This window comes from Staurois parvus, unplaced genomic scaffold (genome assembly GCF_062004578.1).
Source record: "Staurois parvus isolate SC_StPar_1 unplaced genomic scaffold, SC_StPar_1.0 ptg000744l, whole genome shotgun sequence".
Lineage (NCBI taxonomy): Eukaryota > Metazoa > Chordata > Amphibia > Anura > Ranidae > Staurois > Staurois parvus.
The window spans coordinates 2516654-2538454 of record NW_028318540.1 but is presented as its reverse complement, the minus strand read 5'-3'; the positions used below and the strand labels follow the sequence as shown (position 1 = coordinate 2538454).

The 21801-nt window shown below is 40.9% G+C and overlaps 1 protein-coding gene across 1 annotated transcript in view; it reads left to right on the top strand.

Moving 5' to 3' along the window:
• Positions 1-4790: 4790 nt before the first annotated feature.
• The window catches only part of TAF1 (TATA-box binding protein associated factor 1), a 51423-nt gene continuing 34412 nt past the window's right edge, over positions 4791-21801 (top strand). The window contains exons 1-3 of the mRNA XM_089654113.1: positions 4791-4915; positions 4990-5302; positions 9462-9665. Coding sequence (XP_089510239.1) covers positions 4808-4915; positions 4990-5302; positions 9462-9665 — 625 coding nt within the window. The 5' untranslated portion in view covers positions 4791-4807. The remainder of the gene's footprint in view (positions 4916-4989; positions 5303-9461; positions 9666-21801) is intronic.

The window sequence follows — 21801 nt, the reverse complement described above, 5'->3', positions numbered from 1 at the left end:
GAATACATAGGAAAGCCGAAAAATAGATCTCGTGAACCGTTTAGTGTATAATTTCATAATTCATATCTAATCAATCCTCAGACGTGTCTGCATAATAATCTACCCGCGGGTGGAATGTCACTTGTGCAGATGGAAAGTTATGGGCCAAAATATGAGTTATGAGAGATTTTGGCTCTAGTTGAGGTATCCGACTTCAGAGACACCCCCTGCTGGGAAACTACAAAATAGGCTGTCATGCCTAAGAGAGTTGAAGACGTCTCCCATTTTAACACCAGCACCACCTGGGGAGACCCGTGCCTTTTCGCTCTGAAACTTGGATCTGCTAACCCAGGACTTTGGCAAGTGCCTCAACCCTTTCACCTTTCTGATATCTCTTTGGTGCACTGTTGGTCTCTGTGTATATACATCTTTTTCTGTAAATATTGTTATTGCACCTGTTTGACCTTTTAGTAATAAATCTTTCCTTCTGAAAGTGTTGAACTGTTTCTATAGCGCTTTATTGAAATTTACGAATTCCTGCCTCTAAAGAGAACGCTGCTGTGTTTGTTTAACCCTCTGCATAATCTGCCTGCGGTGATCGTATTATGCAGACAATTATCTCAACCATTATAGTGTTTTAGCTGATATCGCCGAGTTTCCTCTTTCTCTGTACAAAAAGAAGGTGGTGGCAGTGTGGAGGGTTAATTGTGTAATTAAACTGACCCAGTAACAATCGCTCAGGCTGCCGGTACATCGATTGTGGTCCAATTAGCTGGAAAATCGTTGTGCAGGGTGCAGCTGGGTGTTGCATTGTTATGCACGTGACATCGCGGTTTTAGATCGGCTAGTCCTTCGGTCACGAGTTTGGTGAGAAGGGCTGGGGTCTGACGCCACTTTCGTGACACCATCCTATAGCCCAATATCTATTTTGCGTATCCAGACATGTCAGGGGAGCATTGTAGAGGACTCTCAGGAAGTATTATATACGTTTGAGCAGTTCTATCCAAGCTATTTATCGATCACAGGGAGGGGTTTCTGAGTCTGACATTTCCTTGTATCTCTCCTTAATTCCATTGACGGTGCTATATAAGTACCTGAAATAATAAATGCTTTTGGGCAGGATTAACTTCTTTAAGATGATCTACCTACCAACATTTCTTTATATACTCTCCAATGCTCCAATATACATTCCTAAAAGGCTCTTTAGCCATATTCATTGCTCAGTCCCTTTTTGTGGAGTTTTAAGGTACCCAGGGTGTCTCTTGAAATTTTTCACTGCCAGATCTTTGCATGTATTATTTTGCATCCCAATTGATGTATATACATTGGCGAATGTTTCCTCGACTAAATAATGCGGCAATTAAAGCAGCTGGGATTTCCTTTTATGAGGCGCTGCTCAACTTTTTTCTATGGCGGCGAGGTCCCCACCCCTAGGGGCATGACCATACTGAAGGTTTCTAAGAATATACAGAGGCTGTGCATGAATCAAATTTCGGGTGCGCCTTTGGATGTTACTCCGAATGGTCTGTTGTGGTATAACCTACGATTGGGTGAGTTTTCTAAATTGGATGAAGGTCGTAGATGGGCATCCTACGGGGTTAAATACCTCTGTCATTTATATGAGGATGGGAGGTTTAAATTTCAACAAATGCAAATTGGGGCAGACCTACCTCTTGAGGTTTTCATTATGCTTAGCTCAAACATGCTGTGTTACGACAATTTGGTGCAGCTGTGCTTTCTCTTTCTAATACTAAATTAGAAACTCTCCTTATGAAGCCGGTGCATAATAAATTGGTATCTAGCTATTATCCAGCATTGACTTTGATGGTAGACACTGCCATAGGACCAGGGAAAGATGGGGTGCTATTATACCAGAACTGACTGTGGTCATGGGTGTTTCATTCATATGTGGCTTCTGCCATTTCTTCCAAGAATAAGATGATACAACTCCGACACTTACACCAGAGATATTATACACCATTATGTTTATTCAAGATGGGCAGAAGAGACACTGCAACTTGTCATAAATGCTGGGTAGATGAGAGAGCATTCCTGCATATGGTGTGGGAATGTGCTAAAGTTTGACCATTGTGGTCGCAAGTTACACAGTTTATAGGTGTCGCCTTCAATTTTCCATATATACAGTTAGGTTCATAAATATTTGGACACAGGCACAATTTTAGTTTTTTTCAGGTATTTGCCAAAACATATTCAAGCTGTAGTTGTATAATGGATATGGGCTGAAAGTGCACACTCTCAGGTTTAATTTGAGGGTATGTACAGAAATTACAGCTCTTAAGAGCAGCCATCCCACCTTTTTCAAGAGATCAAAAGTAATTGGACAATTGAATCAAAAGCTGTTTCATGGTCAAATGTGGGCTACTTCTTCGTTATTTCTTCATCAGTTAAGCAGGTAAAAGGTCTGGAGTTGATTTGAAGTGTGGTATTTGCATTTGAAATCTATTGCTGTGAACCTACATCATTCGTTCAAAGGAGCTGTCCATGCAAGTGAAACAGGCCATTGTAAGGATTCAAAAATGAAACAAATCCATCAGAGAGATAGCAGCAACATTAGTAGTGGCCAAATCAATTTTGGTACATTCTGAGAAAAGAAGAACACACTGGTGAGCTCAGCAACATAAATAGGCATGGACGTCCATGGAAAACAACAGTCGTGGATGATCGCAGGATCCTCTCTATGGTAAAGAAAAACCCATTCACATACCAGACAATTGAAGGACACTCTCCAGGAGGTGGGCGTTGTCAAAGTCTACAATCAAGAGAAGACTTCACAAGAACAAATACAAAGGGTTCACCACAATGTGCAAACCATTCATAAGCCTGAAGAATAGAAACACCAGATTAGAAAAAACATCTAAAAAAAGCCAGAACAGTTCTGGAAATCATTCTTTGGATGGATGAAACTAAGATGAATCTGTACTAGAGTGACGGAAAGAAAAAAGTGTGGAGAAAGCTTGGACCAGCTCATGATCCAAAGCACACAACGTCATCTGTAAAACATGGTGGAGGCAGTGTGATGGCATGCATGGCTTCCAGTGGCACTGGGTCATTGGGGTTTATTGATGATGTGGCAGAAGACAGAAGCAGCTGGATGAATTCTGCAGTGTTTAGAGATATACTGTCAGCCCACATTCAGCCAAAAGCAGCAAAGGTGATTGGATGGCGCTTCACAGTACAGAGACAGTGATCCAAAACACACTGCAAAAGCAACCCATGAGAGTTTGAAGGAAAAGAAGTGGAATATTCTGCAATGGCCAAGTCAATCACCTGATCTAAACCCAATTGAGCATGCATTTCACTTGCTGAAGTCAAAACTAAAGGCAGAAAGACCCACAAACAAAGAACTGAAGAGAGCTGCAGTTAGAGCCTGGCAAAGCATCAGAAAGGAGGAAACCCAGTCTTTGGTAATGTCCATGGGTTCCAGACTTTAGGCAGTCATTGCTTGTAAAGGATTCTCAACAAAATATTAAAAATGAACATTTTATTTATGATTATATTAATTTGTCCAATTACATTTGAGCCCCTGAAAATGAAGGGACTGTGTATAAAAATGGTTGCAGTTCCTAAAATTTGTACTTGATATTTATGTTCAACCCCTTGAATTAAAGCTGTAAGTCTGCATTTCAAATTCATTTGGATTTTCTTTTTAATTTATTCTGGTGGCATACAGAGCCAAAAGTATAAAAATTTGTGTCTGTGTCCAAATATATATGGACCCAACTGTATGTAGCCCGCTAACCTGTCTTCTAGGGGTAATTGAGGATGATATTATGGATACTGCCACAAGAACTTTTTTTGAGATTACTATTTTTTTTATGTGCTTAAACGTATAGTGTTACATTGGACATGAACAGATGTCCTTGGCCTAGCTGCCTGGAAAAAAATGGTAAATTTTAATGTCCCTGTATATGAAATGACTAGAGGATGTCCAAAATCATTTCTGCAAATATTGTCTAGATGGATGGAGTCCTCCTATACGGTGGAAGACAGCCCTGGAGAATATAATTAATGTATTGTGTAAGATGTACATGCCATCTGTCCACTGTGTAATTTGTTTATCTGGTGCACTGGTAATCAATATAACACTGTTGCTAGTTTACCGTTATGTGCTGAGAGGATTGTGGTTTACTCCAAAAAGTTTGGTTGCAAATTTTTTTTTGGTTTTTTTTCTTTCTGTGTTTTTTTTTTTCTCTACTAATGTAATAATCTCAAACTAATGAACCTAAAAACCAAAAATATGAACATGGTATATGTACTTATGTTGTCATTAATTATTATTATTTTTTAATGGCATGACCTTGCTGATCTCACTTGTCTGGAAACTCATATGAGCCACAATGTGCTCTGTCATGTTATGGCTGGATACTTGTAGAAATATGGCTGTTTTTTCCCCTTATCTACAATTTCTGTATTTGGTACTACTGGTATGTCTTAAGAACTGTTATGCTATGTATAAAGGTGCATATGGCAATAAAACGTCCTTATAAAAAAAAGAGGGGGGGGGATGCTACATGGTGGTAAACATGGACCTGTTCCAACTTTGAGAATTTGTTGCCATCAATTTCTAAGTTTTTTTCCTAAAATTGTACAATTGTACAATTTCTCATTGATATGTTTTCCATTTTCTACTGTGAATAAAATATGGGTTATTGAGATTTGCAATACATTTTATGTAGATTTTACACAGCATGCTAACTTTTTTGAAATTGGGATTGTATTATATCTACCTTTTATTGTTAATTATTTTAGCTTTTTTTGTCTACTTTTTGCTTCCTTCTATCATTAGGTTAAATTGCATCAGGCAGCGATGGAACTACAGCTTACCCCATTTAATGTGTTTCTACGTGCTACTTTGGATTTGTTGCAGGAGAAGGACCCAGCTAACATCTTTAAAGAACCTGTAAATCTAAAGGAAGTAAGCTGTCCATTCTTTTTTAATTGTAAGGTTCAGTGTATTTACAGTTGTTAAATATATTACTTATTCACCAGGTGCCAGACTACATGGATTTTGTATTACGCCCCATGGACTTTTCCACAATGCGGCACAAGCTGGAATGCCACCAGTACTCATCTTTTCCAGCTTTTGAAGATGATTTCAACCTGATCATCTCTAACTGCTTGCGTTACAATTCTCGGGAGACTGTGTTCCATCAAGCTGCATTGCGACTTCACCAGCTAGGTACAGCAGTACTTCATCATGCTAGACGGCAGGCAGAAAGCATTGGTTATGACCCACATACCTTGATGCACCTACCTGAGAAGCTCCATGCTGATGACTACTATCGATTCTCATGGGAAGAAGGTGAGATCTCTTTGCTCCACAATAAAATGGGATATGGTATCTAGAGTACCTATTCATGTCTCACACTTGTATGCCCTTTGTGGACCAGACCGAATTTTACGTTTGTGCCGTGGGCCTATTTAAAAAAAATACAATTATTTTTATATATATATATATATATATACACACACGCACACTGCTCAGCATAAATGAGTACACCCCTTTTGATAAGTCAGATTTTAATCAATATCTCAATGAACATAAGAGCAATTTCCAGAATTTTGACACAACTGAGTTCTACAGTACAATTGTTTACATGAAAGGTTAATGATATAACTTAGATTACCAAAATTTTCAGTTTTACTCAAATTAGTTGATGAAAAAATGAATACACCCCACACACAAAAGATATTACATCTAGTATTTTGTATGACCTCCATGATTTGCAAAGACAGCACCAACTCTTCTAGGCATGGAATGAACAAGTTGACAACATATTGCAACATCTATCTTTTTCTATTCTTCAAGAACTACCTCTTTTAGAGCCTAGATGCTGGACAGAGAGTGAAGCTCAACATGTCTCTTCAGAATACCCCATAGGTGTTCGATTAGGCTCAGATCAGGAGACATACTTGGCCACTGTATCATTTTCACCTTGTTCTGCAGAATGCAACAGTGGCCTTAGAGATATGTGTTTTTGGATCATTGTTATGTTGGAAAAGTGCACGATGACCAAGGGCACGGAGTGATGGTAGCATCTTCTTTTTCAATATAGAGCAGTATATCTGTGAATTCATGATGCCATCAATGAAATGCAGCATTCATGCAGCCCCACAGAAGGACACTGTCACCATCATGTTTTACTGTAGGCACCATGCATTTTGGTTTGTACTCCTCACCTTTGCAATGCCATATAGTTTTGAAACCATCAGTTCCAAAAACATTTAGCTTGGTCTTATCACTCCAGAATACAGCGTCCCAGTAGTCGTCTTCTTTTTCAGCATGGGCCCTGGCAAATTCTTGGTGGGTATTTTTGTGCATGAACTTTAGTAGAGGCTTCCTTCCTGGATGCATGCCATTCCTCTGCAGTGTATGCCGTATTGTGTCAAGGGAAACAATCACCCCAGTTGGGCTTTCTACTTCTTTAGCTAACTGCAGTGAACTTGCATGGCAATTTTCTTCAACCCTTCTCATCAGAAGACGCTCCGGTCGAGGTCTTAACTTCCGTGGACGGCCTGGACATCTCTGTGAGATGGTTGCAGTTCCATCTTTGTTAACTGTTTATACCACTTTTGCTACAGTATTATGACTGATAAGGAAAGCTTTGCTGATCTTCTTGTAGCCTTCATCTTTCTTGTGTAAAGAAATTATTTTCTTACTCGGGCCTTGCGTCATTTCTCTTCCATGCGGTGCCATTGCTGACAGCATAAAATGGGAAGAAATTTTCTTTAAGTAACGCCCTTTTATAATCCACTATCTGTTGGACACCTGTTTAATGAATAATTAGATACACCTATAGTTAAATTCTTGATAATTAAGGTTTTGGTGTCTAAAATTTAGCTTTGCTCCTAAGGCTTTCATTGGGGTGTATTCATTTTTGCAAAATGGTCTTGAATGAATTTCTTAGGAAAAATACTTTGTTTATGCAAATTAACCAATCTTTTTGCAATCAATTGCCCGCATTTGTGGTAGAATTTTGTAGTATAGTGTCCCATAGAAAATGTTGATTCAGAAAGGAAAGTGGAGGTTTTCTGACAAATCTGTTAGTGGTGCACTCATTTATGCTGAGCTGTGTTCCAAATTATTATGCAAATTATATTTTTCTCATTTACCTAAATAATTTATGTAAATAACAGTCAGCATAATTCTCATGTTATCAACTATTAAGAGTACAATTCAAATTTTATTGAACAAACCTCCTAATAACAGTATTTTTGTTAAAAATAAAAAACTTCTAATGCACTGTTCCAAATTATTACGCACAGTAAGTTTCAAAACACTTTATAGGTTGTAAAGAACTGAAAATTGTAATTCGTTGTGTTTGCAGCATATTTACTGAAATCAAAAGCTATTTCAATCAAACTTTTAACAACATTTTAACTTTTTAAACATTTTAACAGGTCACGTTACATTGTAACATAGGACCCCTTATTTGATAGCAGCTTCACAAGTCTTGCATCCATTGAACTTGTGAGTTTTTGGACAGTTTCTGATTGAATTTGTTTGCAAGATGTCACACTAGCCTCCCAGAGCTGCTGTTTGGATGTAAACTGCCTCCCACCCTCATAGATCTTTTGCTTGAGGATGCTCCAAAGGTTCTCAATGGGATTGAGGTCAGGGGAGGATGGAGGCCACACCATGACTTTTTCTCCTTTTATCCCCATAACAGCCATTGATGCAGAGGTATTCTTTGCAGCATGAGATGGTGCATTGTCATGCATGAAGATGATGAAGAAAGTGGTCAGTCATAAACTCCACATACTTTGCAGAGGTCATCTTTACACCTTCGGGGACGCTAAAGGGGCGGACCAGCTCTGTTCCCATGATTCCGGCCCAAAACATGACTCCAGCACCGCCTTGCTGACGTCGCAGCCTTGTTGGAACAGGGTGGCCGTCCACCAACCATCCACTACGCTATCCATCTGGACCATCCGGGGTTGCATGGCACTCATCAGTGAACAGGACTGTTTGAAAATTAGTCTTCATGTATTTTTCTGTCCAATGCAGCCGTTTCTACTTGTGAGCATGGATCTGGCAGAAATCTTCCTCAATGTGCCTTTATCTGCACGAACCCGTCTGTGCTCTGAATCAGCCACAAATCTCTTAATAGTGCGATGATCACGCTTAAGTTTTCGTGAAATATCTAATGTTTTCATACCTCGTTCAAGGCATTGAACTATTTCACTCTTTTTGGCAGCAGAGAGATCCTTTTTCTTCCTCATATTGCTTGAAAATGGTGCTCTGCTTAATAATGTGGAACACCCTCCTTTAGTAGTTTTTCCTTAAATTGGGCTCACCGGCCAATTTAATTATCACAGGTGTCCGAGATTGTTTTCAGTGATCAAAAGAGCCCTGACACACAATGCCATCCATGAGTTAAACTGAAAAACAAAATATTTAATCTTTGTGACACTTAAATAGAATTTGCATAATGATTTGGAACGCGGTGTATATACACACACGTAGAAGCCGGAGCTACTAGCCAGGCCTTAAGAATTACTTGCTACCCTGCCCTGCCCCTAATTCCGCCACTAAAACGCCCTCGTAGATTATCTCATGAAATGGAGACCGTCAGAGACATACTTCAGGATGCAGTCAGAGCCTGCGGACACGATACAGGAGAGGGCCAGAGCCTGCGGACACGATACAGGAGAGGGCCAGAGCCTGCGGACACGATACAGGAGAGGGCCAGAGCCTGCGGACACGATACAGGAGAGGGCCAGAGCCTGCGGACACGATACAGGAGAGGGCCAGAGCCTGCGGACACGATACAGGAGAGGGCCAGAGCCTGCGGACACGATACAGGAGAGGGCCAGAGCCTGCGGACACGATACAGGAGAGGGCCAGAGCCTGCGGACACGATACAGGAGAGGGCCAGAGCCTGCGGACACGATACAGGAGAGGGCCAGAGCCTGCGGACACGATACAGGAGAGGGCCAGAGCCTGCGGACACGATACAGGAGAGGGCCAGAGCCTGCGGACACGATACAGTAGAGGGCTAGAGCCTGCGGACATGATGCAAGAAATGGTCAGGGACTGCATTTATGCCTGAACCCAGTGTAAAATTGTATTCGAGGGGTGCTCCATCTATCTAAACCAGTACTGCAAGATCAAGTCAGGAATCCTCCTTTGAAAGTACAGCCAAGTGACAGAAGTGACATTATATCCAATTTCCAAAATAGAAATGGTCTTACTTAACCGTTAACTGCTCAAGATTAGTGGAGAACAGTTAACAAGTCAGTGAAGCTGCTAGTCTGAACCTGCTTATACTTTTTTTATTCAAAGTATTTGACAAATTGGTCTTACAATTTTATTTTTTGCTGTTTGCTGCTCAGTACTTTTTGTGTTTTAGTGTTTAATATTTATAAATCCAGTTAATAAATTAATTTAACATGTAGCTTTTTTTTCATTGGCTAAAGCTGTAATTATTAAACCAAAGTTAGCTTTTTTCATTTTGCAGTGGATGATCTTTTGCTTCCTGAGAACAGAGCTCATATGTCTTCTGAATGTCAGCTGAAGGAACTCCTCGAAAAACTGGATATTGTTAGCAGCTTTCGAACCAGTGGAGCACGTACAAGGCGCTTGAAACTGCTGAGAAAGGAAATAAATCTTCTGCGGCAAAGACTGGCATCACGTAGCAAAGACCTGAATGATGCATGTTCTGGTAATGTATTATTAATCATATTGAACCTCATTAGCAGGCCATTTTTTTCTATACAGCACTGCGCTACTTTAACTGTCAATTGTGTGGTCATGTAACACTGTACACAAATGAAATTTATATAATTTTTCCTCTATTGGACATCATGGGACACAGAGCAGGCTATTCATGACTATGTGGTTTATTTGCCAACTATAGGTGAATGGACACTGGCGACCAATCAAAGAGGAAGTCCTCCCCTATATAACCCCTCCTACACAGGAAGTATTTAATTTTTTCACCAGTGTCTGTAAAATGGAGGGTCACTGAAGTGTTGTATGTGCTCCTGGAGCATACCTGAAGGTCCAGAATGATTCCAGTGAGAATCAGGGACTTTAATCGGATCCATTCGGAAAGCTATTAGCCAAAATGGATGGTACCCAAGCCTCGCTGGATAAGGAAAAGAATCCTCGGGGGTTTGCCTGTAATGCACCCTTACGGTGCTGGACCCTGCGTAACAGAACCCTGTGCAGTAAAATACTGACCAAGGTGCTTTTTTGGTCGGGTGCTGTACAGGTCAGAGGCAGTGGCCGCAATACAAAAGGGGTCCTTGAAGGTCTGCATGACAAAGCCCGCTGTGATGGGTGAAGGTTGAACTTCTTTTATGATTCAGAGTCCTGCGGTGGGAATGGTGAGTTACATTTGCAGGGTTTCTTTGAAAGATCTGACTGTCTTGTCATTCTCCCAGTAGCCGGGGGGGGGGGGGGGGGCAGGGCAGTGTGCTGTTTGGTCTGGCCAGGCCATGCTTTGTATTTCTGAAGGAATATTGGGCTGCAGTTTCTCTTCAAGTCACTAGAGGCTGCAGGACTTATTAGGCTACATTTGTGCAGTGGAAGCAGGAAGTAGAGGGATGGCCATTTTAGTTTGTGTTTGAAGTCACATGTGGTTGACAGTTTGTGAGACTCCTGAGAGGTAGCAGGGAAACAGAGCAGTCTATGACTGGATGATGTGTAAGTGTTACCTGTGGAGGAGCTGCATGACTGGTCCTGCATGATTATGCAGGCTAATGAAGTGTACACTTTTATCCTGTCTGGACAGGATAAAAGTGTACACTTCATTAGCCTGCATAATCCTGGGGGGCTTGTACAACTGTTTTTTACACACCCCTGCATTGGTATCAGTGCACTTAAGAGAGTTCAGTCTCTCTAGTAGCTGATCTGCAGGAGCTTACATTTAGGCTGCACTGAAGTAGCATAGAGATTGCATTCAGGCTGAGTTTGATGCATATATGCTTGGCTAGCCCTGTGCAACTAGTATGGGGCAGTTCATTTTGACACAGTTCTCTGATGAAACAATACGCTTCAAGAAAGCGGGACAGTTGCAGCATTGCAGTACATTTTTGCATGCTTGCATAATTATTTGAACAGATTACGCATTAAGTATGCATTTGTGCATGCATACTTAATGCATAAACTGCATTCGTACATGCATACAGTGCATCCAGAAAGTATTCACAGCGGTGAACTTTTGCCACATTTTGTTATGTTACAGCCTTATTCCAAAATGGATTAAATACATTTTTTTCTCAACATTCTACAAACAATACCCCATAATGACAACATGAAAGAAGTTTGTTTTGAAATCTTTGCAATTTACTAAAAATAAAAAAAATACAAGTACATAAGTATTCACAGCCTTTGCCATGACACTCAAAATTGAGCTCTGGTGCATCCTGTTACCATCCTGGAGATGTTTCCGCAAGTTGATTGGAGTCCACCTGTGGGAAATTCAGTTGATTGGACATGATTAGGAAAGGCCTAAACCTGTCTATATAAGGTCCCACAGTTAACAGTGCATGTTGGAGCACAAACCAAGCCATGAAGTCCAAGGAATTGTCCATAGACCTCCGAGACAGGATTATATCAAGGCACAGATCTGGGGAAGGGTACAGAAAACTTTCTGCAGCATTAAAGGTCCCAATGAGCACAGTGACCTCCATCATCCGCAAATGGAAGAAGTTTGGAACCACCAGGAATCTTCCTAGAGCAGGCCGCCCTGCCAGAATGAGCGATCGAGGGAGAAGGGCCTTAGCCAGGGAGATAACCAAGCACCCGATCGTCACTCTGAAAGAGCTCCAGCGTTTCCCTGTGGAGAGAGGAGAACCTTCCAGAAGAACAACCATCTCTGCAGAACTCCACCAATCAGGTCTGTATGGTAGAGTAGCCAGACGGAAGCCACTCCTCAGTAGAAGGCAAATGGCAATCCACCTGGAATTTGCCAAAAGGCACCTGAGGGACTCTCAGACCATGAGAAACAAAATTTTCTGGTCTGATGAAACAAAGATTGAACTCTTTTGCCTGAATGCCAGGTATCATGTCTGGAGGAAACCAGGCACCGCTGACCACCTGGTCAATACCATCCCTACAGTGAAGCATGGTTGTGTCAGCAGGATGTTGTGGGGATGTTTTTCAGCGGCAGGAACTGGGAGACTAGTCAGGATCGCAGGGAAGATGAATGCAGCAATGTACAGAGACATCCTTGATGAAAACCTGTTCCAAAGCGCTCTGTACCTTTGACTGGGGCTACGGTTCATCTTTCAACAGGACAACAACCCTAAGAATACAGCCCACATAACAAAGGAGTGGCTACGGGCCAACCCCGTGAATGTCCTGGAGTGGCCCAGCCAGAGCCCAGACTTGAACTTGATTTCAACATCTCTGGAGAGATCTTAAAATGGCTGTGCACCGATGCTCCCCATCCAACCTGATGGAGCTTGAGAGGTACTGCTAAGAATGGGGGAAATTGCCCAAAAATAGGTGTGCCAAGCTTGTAGCATGATACTCAAAACGACTTGAGGCTGTAATTGGTGCTAAAGGTGCTTCAACAAAGTATTAAGCAATTGCTGTGAATGCATATGTACGTTTTGGTTTTTTTCCCGTTTTTTTATTTTTAATAAATTGCAAAGATTTCAAAACTAACTTCTTTCACGTTGTCATTATTATTGTTATTGTTTGTAGAATGTTGAGGGGAACAAAATGAATTTTAATCCATTTAGGAATAAGGCTGTAACATAAAATGTGGCAGAAATTAAGCACTGTGAGTACTTTCTGGATGCACTGTACTTAATGCATAAACTGCAAGCGTACATGCATACTTGATGCTTATACTGCATGCATACATACTTGATGCTTAAACTGCATATATACTTGCATGCTTGATGCATAAACTGCATATATATATATATATATATATATATATATATATATCTCCCTTCAAAGATGTTCTATTGGATTTAGGTCTGGAGACTGGCTAGGCCACTCCATAACCTTGATATGCTTCTTACGGAGCCACTCCTTGGTTATCCTGGCTGTGTGCTTCGGGTCATTGTCATGTTGGAAGAACCAGCCACGACCCATCTTCAATGCTCTGACTGAGGGAAGGAGGTTGTTGCTCAAAATCTCACAATAAATGGCCCCATTCATCCTCTCCTTAATACAGTGCAGTCGTCCTGTCCCCTCCACAGAAAAGCACCCCCAAAGCATGATGTTACCACCCCCATGCTTCACAGTAGGGATGGTGTTCTTGGGATGCAACTCATCCTTCTTTTTCCTCCAAATACAACGAGTAAAGTTTAGACCAAAACGTTCTACTTTGGTCTCATCTGACCACATGACTTTCTCCCATGCCTCCTCTGGATCATCCAGATGGTCATTGGCAAACTTCAGACGGGCCTGGACATGTGATGACTTGAGCAGGGGAACCTTCCTTGCAATGCATGATTTGAAACCATGACGGCGTAGTGTTCTACCGACAGTGACCTTTGAAACTGTGGTCCCAGCTCTCTTCATGTCATTGACCAGCTCCTCCCTTGTAGTTCTGGGCTGTTTCCTCATCTTTCCTATCAGTGATACCCCACGAGGTGAGCTCTTGCATGGAGCCCCAGTCCGAGGGAGACTGACAGTCATCTTTAGCCTCTTCCATTTTCTAACAATTGCTCCAACAGTTGATCTATTTTCACCAAGCTGCTTGGCAATTGCGCCGTAGTCCTTTCCAGCCTTGTGGAGGTCCACAATTTTGTCTCTGGTGTCTTTTGACAGCTCTTTGGTCTTGCCCATGGTAGTAGTTGGCGTCTGACTGACTGTGGGGTAGACAGGTGTCTTTAAAGAGCTCAGACAGGTGCTACTAAGTTAGATTAATGAGTGGAATAGAGGCGGACTTTTTAAAGGCAAAGTAACAGGTCTTTGAGAGCCATAATTCTTGCTGTTTAAGTGTTCAAATACTTATGTTCAGCAGTGCAAGACAAATAAATTCTTTAAAAATCATACAATGTGATTTCCTGAATTTTTTTTTAAATTCTGTCTCTGAGTGGGAATGCACCTACAATGTGAATTTCAGACCCCTCCATGATTTCTAAGTGGGAGAACTTGCAAAATTGCAGGGTGTTCAAATACTTCTGCTCCTCACTGTATATGTATATATATGTGTGTGTGTATGTATGTGTGTGTATATGTATATGTGTGTATATATATATATATATGTGTGTGTGTGTGTGTGTGTGTGTGTGTGTATATATATATATAATATACACACAGCCATTTGTAGACGCTATAACTTTCATGTTGTTTGATTTTTAAATTTTTTTTTACTGGACATGTTTTATAGCAAAAAGTCCAAAATAATGTTTTTTCTCAAAATTGTTAGTCTTTTTTTTTTTGTATAGCACAAAAAATAAAAAACGCACAGGTGATCAAATATTACCGAAAGAAAGCTCAATTCGTGGGAAAAAAGGGACATAAATTTAATTTGGGTGCAGCATTGCATGACCGTGCAATTGTCAGTTAAATTAACACAGCGCCGTAACACAAACCGCTTCTGTAACAACTTCCTGATCGCCCTATAGTAGAAATACTGCTACAGAGCGGCACGTGTGCGCAAAATCACGTGTATATATACGTGATTTGTGCTCCCATGGTTTTCATGCCCTTCCCAGATGGCGTCAGTTTGCCACCAGTAATCACACTTAACCCCTTGATTGCCAGGAACACACTTGTACACAATAACCCTCCATTGCTAGTATAGTGTCTGAATGGATCAATATCTTTGATCAGATCAGCACTATACCAGCGTTCACATTAGTATAGTGTCCCAAAAAACGCAGCATTAGTGGGATCAGCCCCGACACCTGCCAGCGTTTAGACCCTATGCTTACCACCCCCCTGCCCCCCCCTTCTCCCCCAGCAAGTGCAGTGTCAGTAGGTCACTGTCACTTGATGCATTGCACACAAAACCGCAGTGTTTGCAAAAGCAGCATCCGTACTTTCCCCATTCACAGCCCACCCTGGAGTTCAGGTGGAAACCGCAAATTTAACTGCTCCCCCTGATTTTTTTGGAGCTGTTTTTCACAGAAGATCTGTATGCATTGATTGTGGATGAAAGCAATTTATATGCACAACAATTTATTGCCACCAACCCAAATTCAAACCTTGCCAGACCATTCGCATGGAAACCCATTACGGTTTCCAAATTAAAAAATTTTTGTGGCCTAATCCTCTAATTGTGGTTGTATTGGTCCACAGATCCGATTCATCATATCCCCGTATTCTACGCTGCCAGGGCCAGGCATAGATATGAGAGTATAATGTGTTTTATGCATTTCAATGACAACACACTCTGTTGTCTTTGAGGTGACTCTGAATTTGACCGGCTCCACAAAATTCAGCCCCTAGTAAATCACCTTAACCAAAAATTTGCAGATGTCTATACTCCCCAGCAAAATATCTTTTTCTGGCCACCTTGCATTCAAACAATTTCTCCCCAGCAAGCGTGCCAGATATGGGGTCAAGATGTATAAGACCTGTGAAAGGGCAACAGGCTATACATATAAGTTTCGGATTTACGAGGGAAAAGATAGTCACGTGAAGCCCCCCGGATGCCCAGACTACATGGGGAGTAGTGGCAAGATAGTTTGGGACTTGGTGCCTTTCGTTTTCCATACGGGGTACCACTTATACGTGGACAATATTTATTCAAGCGTGCCACTATTTAGACATTTGTACAATCTTGGCACTGGCACATGTGGCACCGTGTGACCTAATGTGTGCCCACCATTAGAAGTGGGTAGATGCAGGGCGGTATATTCTAATGGTGGGCATACCACACACTTGTTCTCGCAGAGATTTCTTCTCTATTTTTCTTTCAGCCCACAGGCTGCATACAAAAAAAAAAAAAGAACATAGCATATATACCCAACAAGGGCCAGCGACATACTGGTACATCACTGGACTTTGAATGGTTTTACCAGGATGATGCCTACAGCTGCAGGCATCATCCTGGTTTAATTTTTTTCCGCCAGCGATTGGCTTTCATGTAAAAGCAATCCTAGTAGCATGATTGCTTTTACAAGCAGTGGGAAACAATGGCCCCCCCTCCCCCACTGCCTTTGACGGCCTTTTCGGGCAGTCCCGTGCCATCGGGGAAGTTTGAGAATGCAGCCGGTGTTTCTGCTAGATGACCATAGAGCTGACTGTAGACCGGAATGGTGCCAATTATCTCTATACTCTATATCCTGCAAAACTGAAGTGATGAAATGCTCGTAGCTTCCGATTTCTTAAACAGCGCTATTTGTAAATTGGGAAAGTATCTGATCATATCGATCTTGGTGAGATTAGATAATGCAAGGGCAGAGGAGATATCTAAAGTCTGATAGACCCCAGATTTCTCAGAAAAGAATATATGACAATGCCTATTGAAGTTATAGGGGATATTTGCAATCCGTGTGATTAGCATTAAAAGTGACTAAAAAAAACATGAAAGGGACAGTGTAAAAATAATTTAAAAAATCAAAATAACTTAAGAAAAAAAAAAAGCACACACTACACTACACTACACACACACACGCGTGCACAAGCGTTGACCCTGTGCCAATACGTAAACAGCGATTGCACCATGCATGTGATGTATCGCCACGAATGTCAGATCAAGGGCAATAATTCTAGCACTAGACCTCCTCTGTAAATCCAAAATTGTAGCTTGTAAAGGCTTTTAAAGCATTGCCTAAGGATATTAAAAATGTATGCAGTGTGTTGCCATTGCACGGGGCATGCGCAATTTTAAGGCATGTCATATTTAGTATCCATTTACTCGGCATACCATCATCTTTTATATTTCACCAAATAATTGGCCAATATTTTGTGTTTTTGTGCATTAAAAGTAAAAAAGTGTATTTTTTGCAAAAAAATCTGCATTTGAAAAATCGCTGCACGAGTACTATGTGACATACAAAATTGCAGCACCCACCATTTTATTCAATAGGGTGTCTGCTTTAAAAATAAAAAATATATAATGTTTGGGGGTTCAAAGTAATTTCCTAGCAAAAAAGACAGATTTTTTTTTTTTTCATGGGAGCAAAAAGTGTCAGAAAAAGCTTGATTGGTCTTTAGGTGGTTAGAAGAGTGAATGATATGTGGCATACACTTCTAATGCTGGGCATAAAATGCCCTCACCCCCTAAAATTACCCCTTTTTGGAAAGTAGATACCCCAACCTATTTGCTGAGAGGCATGTTGAATCAATAGAAGAATGTATTTTTTTACCACACGTTTTTGGAAAATGACACTTTTGTGTCAATTGTTGCTTAAATTATTCATTGCTCACACATGCCATGGGTATATGTGGAATTACTCCCCAAAATACATTCTGCTACTTCTCCCAAGTATGGGGGTACCACATGTGAGAGACTTTTCTGCAGTCTAGCTAAGTACATGACCCCAAAAGCCAATAAGCACCTTCAGGCTTTTAAAGGGCTTTATTTCCTCATTACACTTTCTGACTACCTATCACAGTTCCAGAGGCCCTGAAATGCCAGGATAGCACCAACCCCCCCCCCCAAATAACCCCTTTTTGGACAGTAGACACCCCAATCAATTTGATAAGAAGCATGGTGAGTATTTTGCATATCTCGTTTGTTGCCACAGGTCTTTGGAAAATAAAGAAAGAAACCATAAGCATTTTTTCCTTTTTTTTTTTTTTTTTTTTTTTTTTATATATTTCAAAACCTTGTGAGAAAAAATGAGATCTGCAAAATACTTAACATGCCTCTTTTTAAATTCCTTGGGGTGTCTACTTTCCAAAAAGGGGTAATTTGGGGAGGTGTTTGGAGCTATCCTGGCATTTCAGAGCCTCCAAAACTGTGATAGGTAGTGAGGAAGTGAAATGAGGAAGTTACGCACCTTCAGGCTTTCAAAGTGGTAATTGGATTTCAGGCTCCTGTATGTGGCTAGGAACCCAAAAAGTCACACATGTATCCCCATGTATTATGGGGTGTAATTCCACATATACCCATGGTTTCTGTGAGAAATGTATCATTTAAATGACAACTTTGTGTAAAAAATAAAAAATGTTTTTGTCATTTTCCAAAAACGTTTGGAAAAAAAATATCTTCCATGGACTCAATATGCCTCTCAGCAGATAGCTGAGGGTGTCTACTTTCCAAAAAGTGGTAATTTGGGGGTGTTTTTACTGTCCTGGTATTTTAGCACCTCAAGAAATGTGATGGGCAGTCAGAAAGTAAAAGCTGTGTAAATTCCATTATCTGTACTATAGTTTGTAGATGCTATAACGTTTACACAAAGCAATCAATATGCACTTATTTGGATTTTTTTTTAAACCAAAAACATGTAGCAGAATACATTTTGGCCTACATTTATGACTAAATTTGAGTTTTTTGGATATTTTTTAACAGAAATGAGAAAATATTGTTTTTTCAAAACTTTTTTTTTTTTTTTATAGTGCGAAAAATAAAAGCACACGGGTGATCAAATACCACTGAAAGAAAGCTCTGTGTGAAAAAAAGGATGTAAATTTCGTTTGGGTACAGCATTGCATGACTGTGCAATTATCAGTTGAAATAGTTCAGCGCCGAATAGCAAAAAGAGACCTGCTCATTAACCACTTCAAGTCCGAACACTTTTACCCCCTTTCTGTCCAGGCCAATTTTCAGCTTTCGGCGCTATAACACTGAATGACAATTGCGCGGTCATGCAACACTGTACCCATATGAATTTTTTAGCATTCTTTTGAGACGGATAAAGCTTTATTTTGGTGGTATTTATTCACCACTGGGATTTTTATGTTTTTTTGCTATGTAAATGAAAGAGTCCTAACATTTTGAAAAGTGTTTTTCTTAGGAAATTTTGCAAATAAATAATATTTCATCATAAATCTTGGCCAAAATTTATTCCGTTATCCTTTTTGCAAAAAAAAAAAACCCAAAAAAATAAACTTTTTTTTTTTTTACATTATTTTTTTTTTTTTACAGACTGTCACGCTAGCAGTACAGTGTCACCAGTGGATGCATTCTTGCAGCCATTGAGAACTACTCTGTGAGCTGTGATTGGTCACAGCTTGTCAACATGGTACAAGGCTGTTGTGAATAGCCTTGTACCATGTGACCTCTATGATCATTCACAGATTTCACACATGATGTCAGAAGTGATATCTTGCTTACTACTCTGCATGTGATCACTGATTGGCCAATCAGTGATCACATGATCGGAACCTCGTACAGAGGTCACATACGACAATCGGTGTTCCACTGTGTCCCAGGGAGCGTGCACAAGCAGGGGGCGGGGAGGCCGTTTATAAACGGCCACCCGCCCCTGCACTGCCTCCGTTCGTTTTATATACAACGGCCGGACGAGAGGTGGTTAAGGGGGATAAATCCTCTGGATGACAAGTGGTTAATATACTAGTAATGGCAGTGATCAGCTGGCCTGTGACAGTGCAGTGGGCAACCTGACACTAACCTATACTGAGTGGGAACTTATAACTGACAGATATCACCAGAGACACTAATATAGTGATCAGTGCTAATAATATGTAATAAAAGGGTTAACTGTGTGCCTAGCAAGTGTTAACTGTGCTGTTTTTACTAGAGGATGTTTTTATTCACGGCTTTTCAGTGAGACAAGAGTCTGCACATCCCCGTTGTCAGTAGAGAGATCTGTAAAATAAAATAAAAGTGAAGCGAGCGCTCAAAAAAATCAGCTGCTGAAGCACTCCAAGGAGTCACTGGACCTCATAACAGAAATATTAAATATATAGTGCAGCACTGTAATATAATTAAATAGATAAAAGTGAAATAGTTCATAAAGTCCTTTCACAATAAAATAATCAAACATGTGAAGGCCTCCTCCTCATTAGGTGACTGGAATCAAACAGAAAAAATGCGCACTCACCGACCACACATTTTAAATGCGCATGTGTGTAATTTTATCCAGATGACCAGCCAGGCATGCAGATCCAGAGAACACATAGATCATCCCTCTTAAACACTGACATCAGCCTTGGGTGCAGTAATAAACCTCCAGGTCCAGAGAGCCCTCTTGCCCCAAATGATAGGTAGACAGGGGTCCCCCTCCTGGTTCCAGGTACCCCAGAAGTGGTAGATGTAGATCTGAAACCCTCCAGCAAGGGTCAAAGAAAAGAGGGAACGCCAATAGTGTAGTAGGTACAAAACTTTATTGGATCAACAGTAGTTAAGCCAGGGTCACATGTGCATACAAATACCATCGGCCATCAAGCGGACTGGTAAGTGTGAAAAATAGGTAAAACATGTACTAACCCGGCAGAGGTAAAGATCAGAGACCACTGGACCTCCTCGTGGTCTCAGTGGTCGGGAAGTCACACTTGCTACTGGCTCCTCCTGAGGCCTTTCGTGCTACGGCACTTCATCAGAGGGTGGACGCCATTAGCAGTGTGACAGTCAAACTTCCCATTTAAATGCGGTTCGCGCATGCGCGAAAATCACGCTCTATCATCCGAAATCCGAAAAGCGGAACTGCGCATGCGCGGATAGCCGCCATTTTGCCGTGGATCGCGGCTGTGCAGAAATGAACTGCGCATGCGCCGCCCGATCGCCGCCATATTGCCATGGATCATAGACAGTAAGCTGTGAAAGTCAACAGCTACTGTCAGAAGAATGTAAATAAAGCACATAATCAAGTGCTGGTTCCCCATGGCTGGTGATAGAAGGGTGAGTGGTCCGATCAGAGAGACATAAGTCATCCGATCTAAATATACCCTCCACCCCAGGCAAGTGGCCCAGAATATAAGCCACTATTCAGATATATGACAGGCAATATTAGAGAACATATAAATAAGGTGCTGCAAAAGCCAAAAACCCCTTATTATACTACTTATATCCATGGCATAGGAGCTAGAATCGGTTACCCATAAATAAAAACCTTAAGAACATATGTCCAAAAACATCCATAATTAAAAATCCCAAAAAACGCACACAGGCATTTTAAAAGGATACACACGTATTGAAATATGGCATTTTCTATTGACATCATGAATTACCCTTCGTCATGGATCATAATACCATAATTATAATGAGATTATATGATAATCACAGAGAGAGGGGAATTAATCCGTGAAAGCGGAAAATCTCAAACCGGATGGGATTCCCTATTCCACCATCCTAGAGGCTAATATAAAATAGGATATTGAATTCACAAACCATGTGGTCCTATTCAAAAGGTATCTCATTTCCCGATTTAATACCCCTAATACTCTCTAGGTCATCCATGACTAAAGGTGCCTATTTAGGTGCTGCATATCAAAAGGTTCAGAAAATGCACTCAGTAAACATTATAACAAACATATTGTTTATATGATCCTATGATCCAAAGGATTAATAAAAATCATTTTAAAAATCTATGTAAAAAGCTACACTATATCTTGAAATATGTGGTGAGCACAGTGGGAGATGTATCAATGTCCTAACTATTAGCAATGAAGCAGTTAATATCCACCTCAACATTGTGTCCATGAGGGTAAAGAGTACGTAATTCATAGACCCAACGGGTCTCTGCCTGTGAAACTGTTCTGGTCTTATGAAGTCCCCTCCAATGCGGGATATCACCTCTAGACCCATAAATTTTAAAGAGGTAGGGTCGCTATTATGGAAAAGCCTAAAGTGGTTTGATAACGAGTGGTCCTTATAGCCTTTTCTAATGTTCGCTACATGCTCACGCAGGCGGTCCCGTAGGCGTCTGGTTGTCCGTCCTACATACTGTTTATTACAGGGACAGCTGAGAAGGTAGACCACAAATTTGCTATTACATGTTATGCATTGTTTAATGTCATAGGACTTCCCG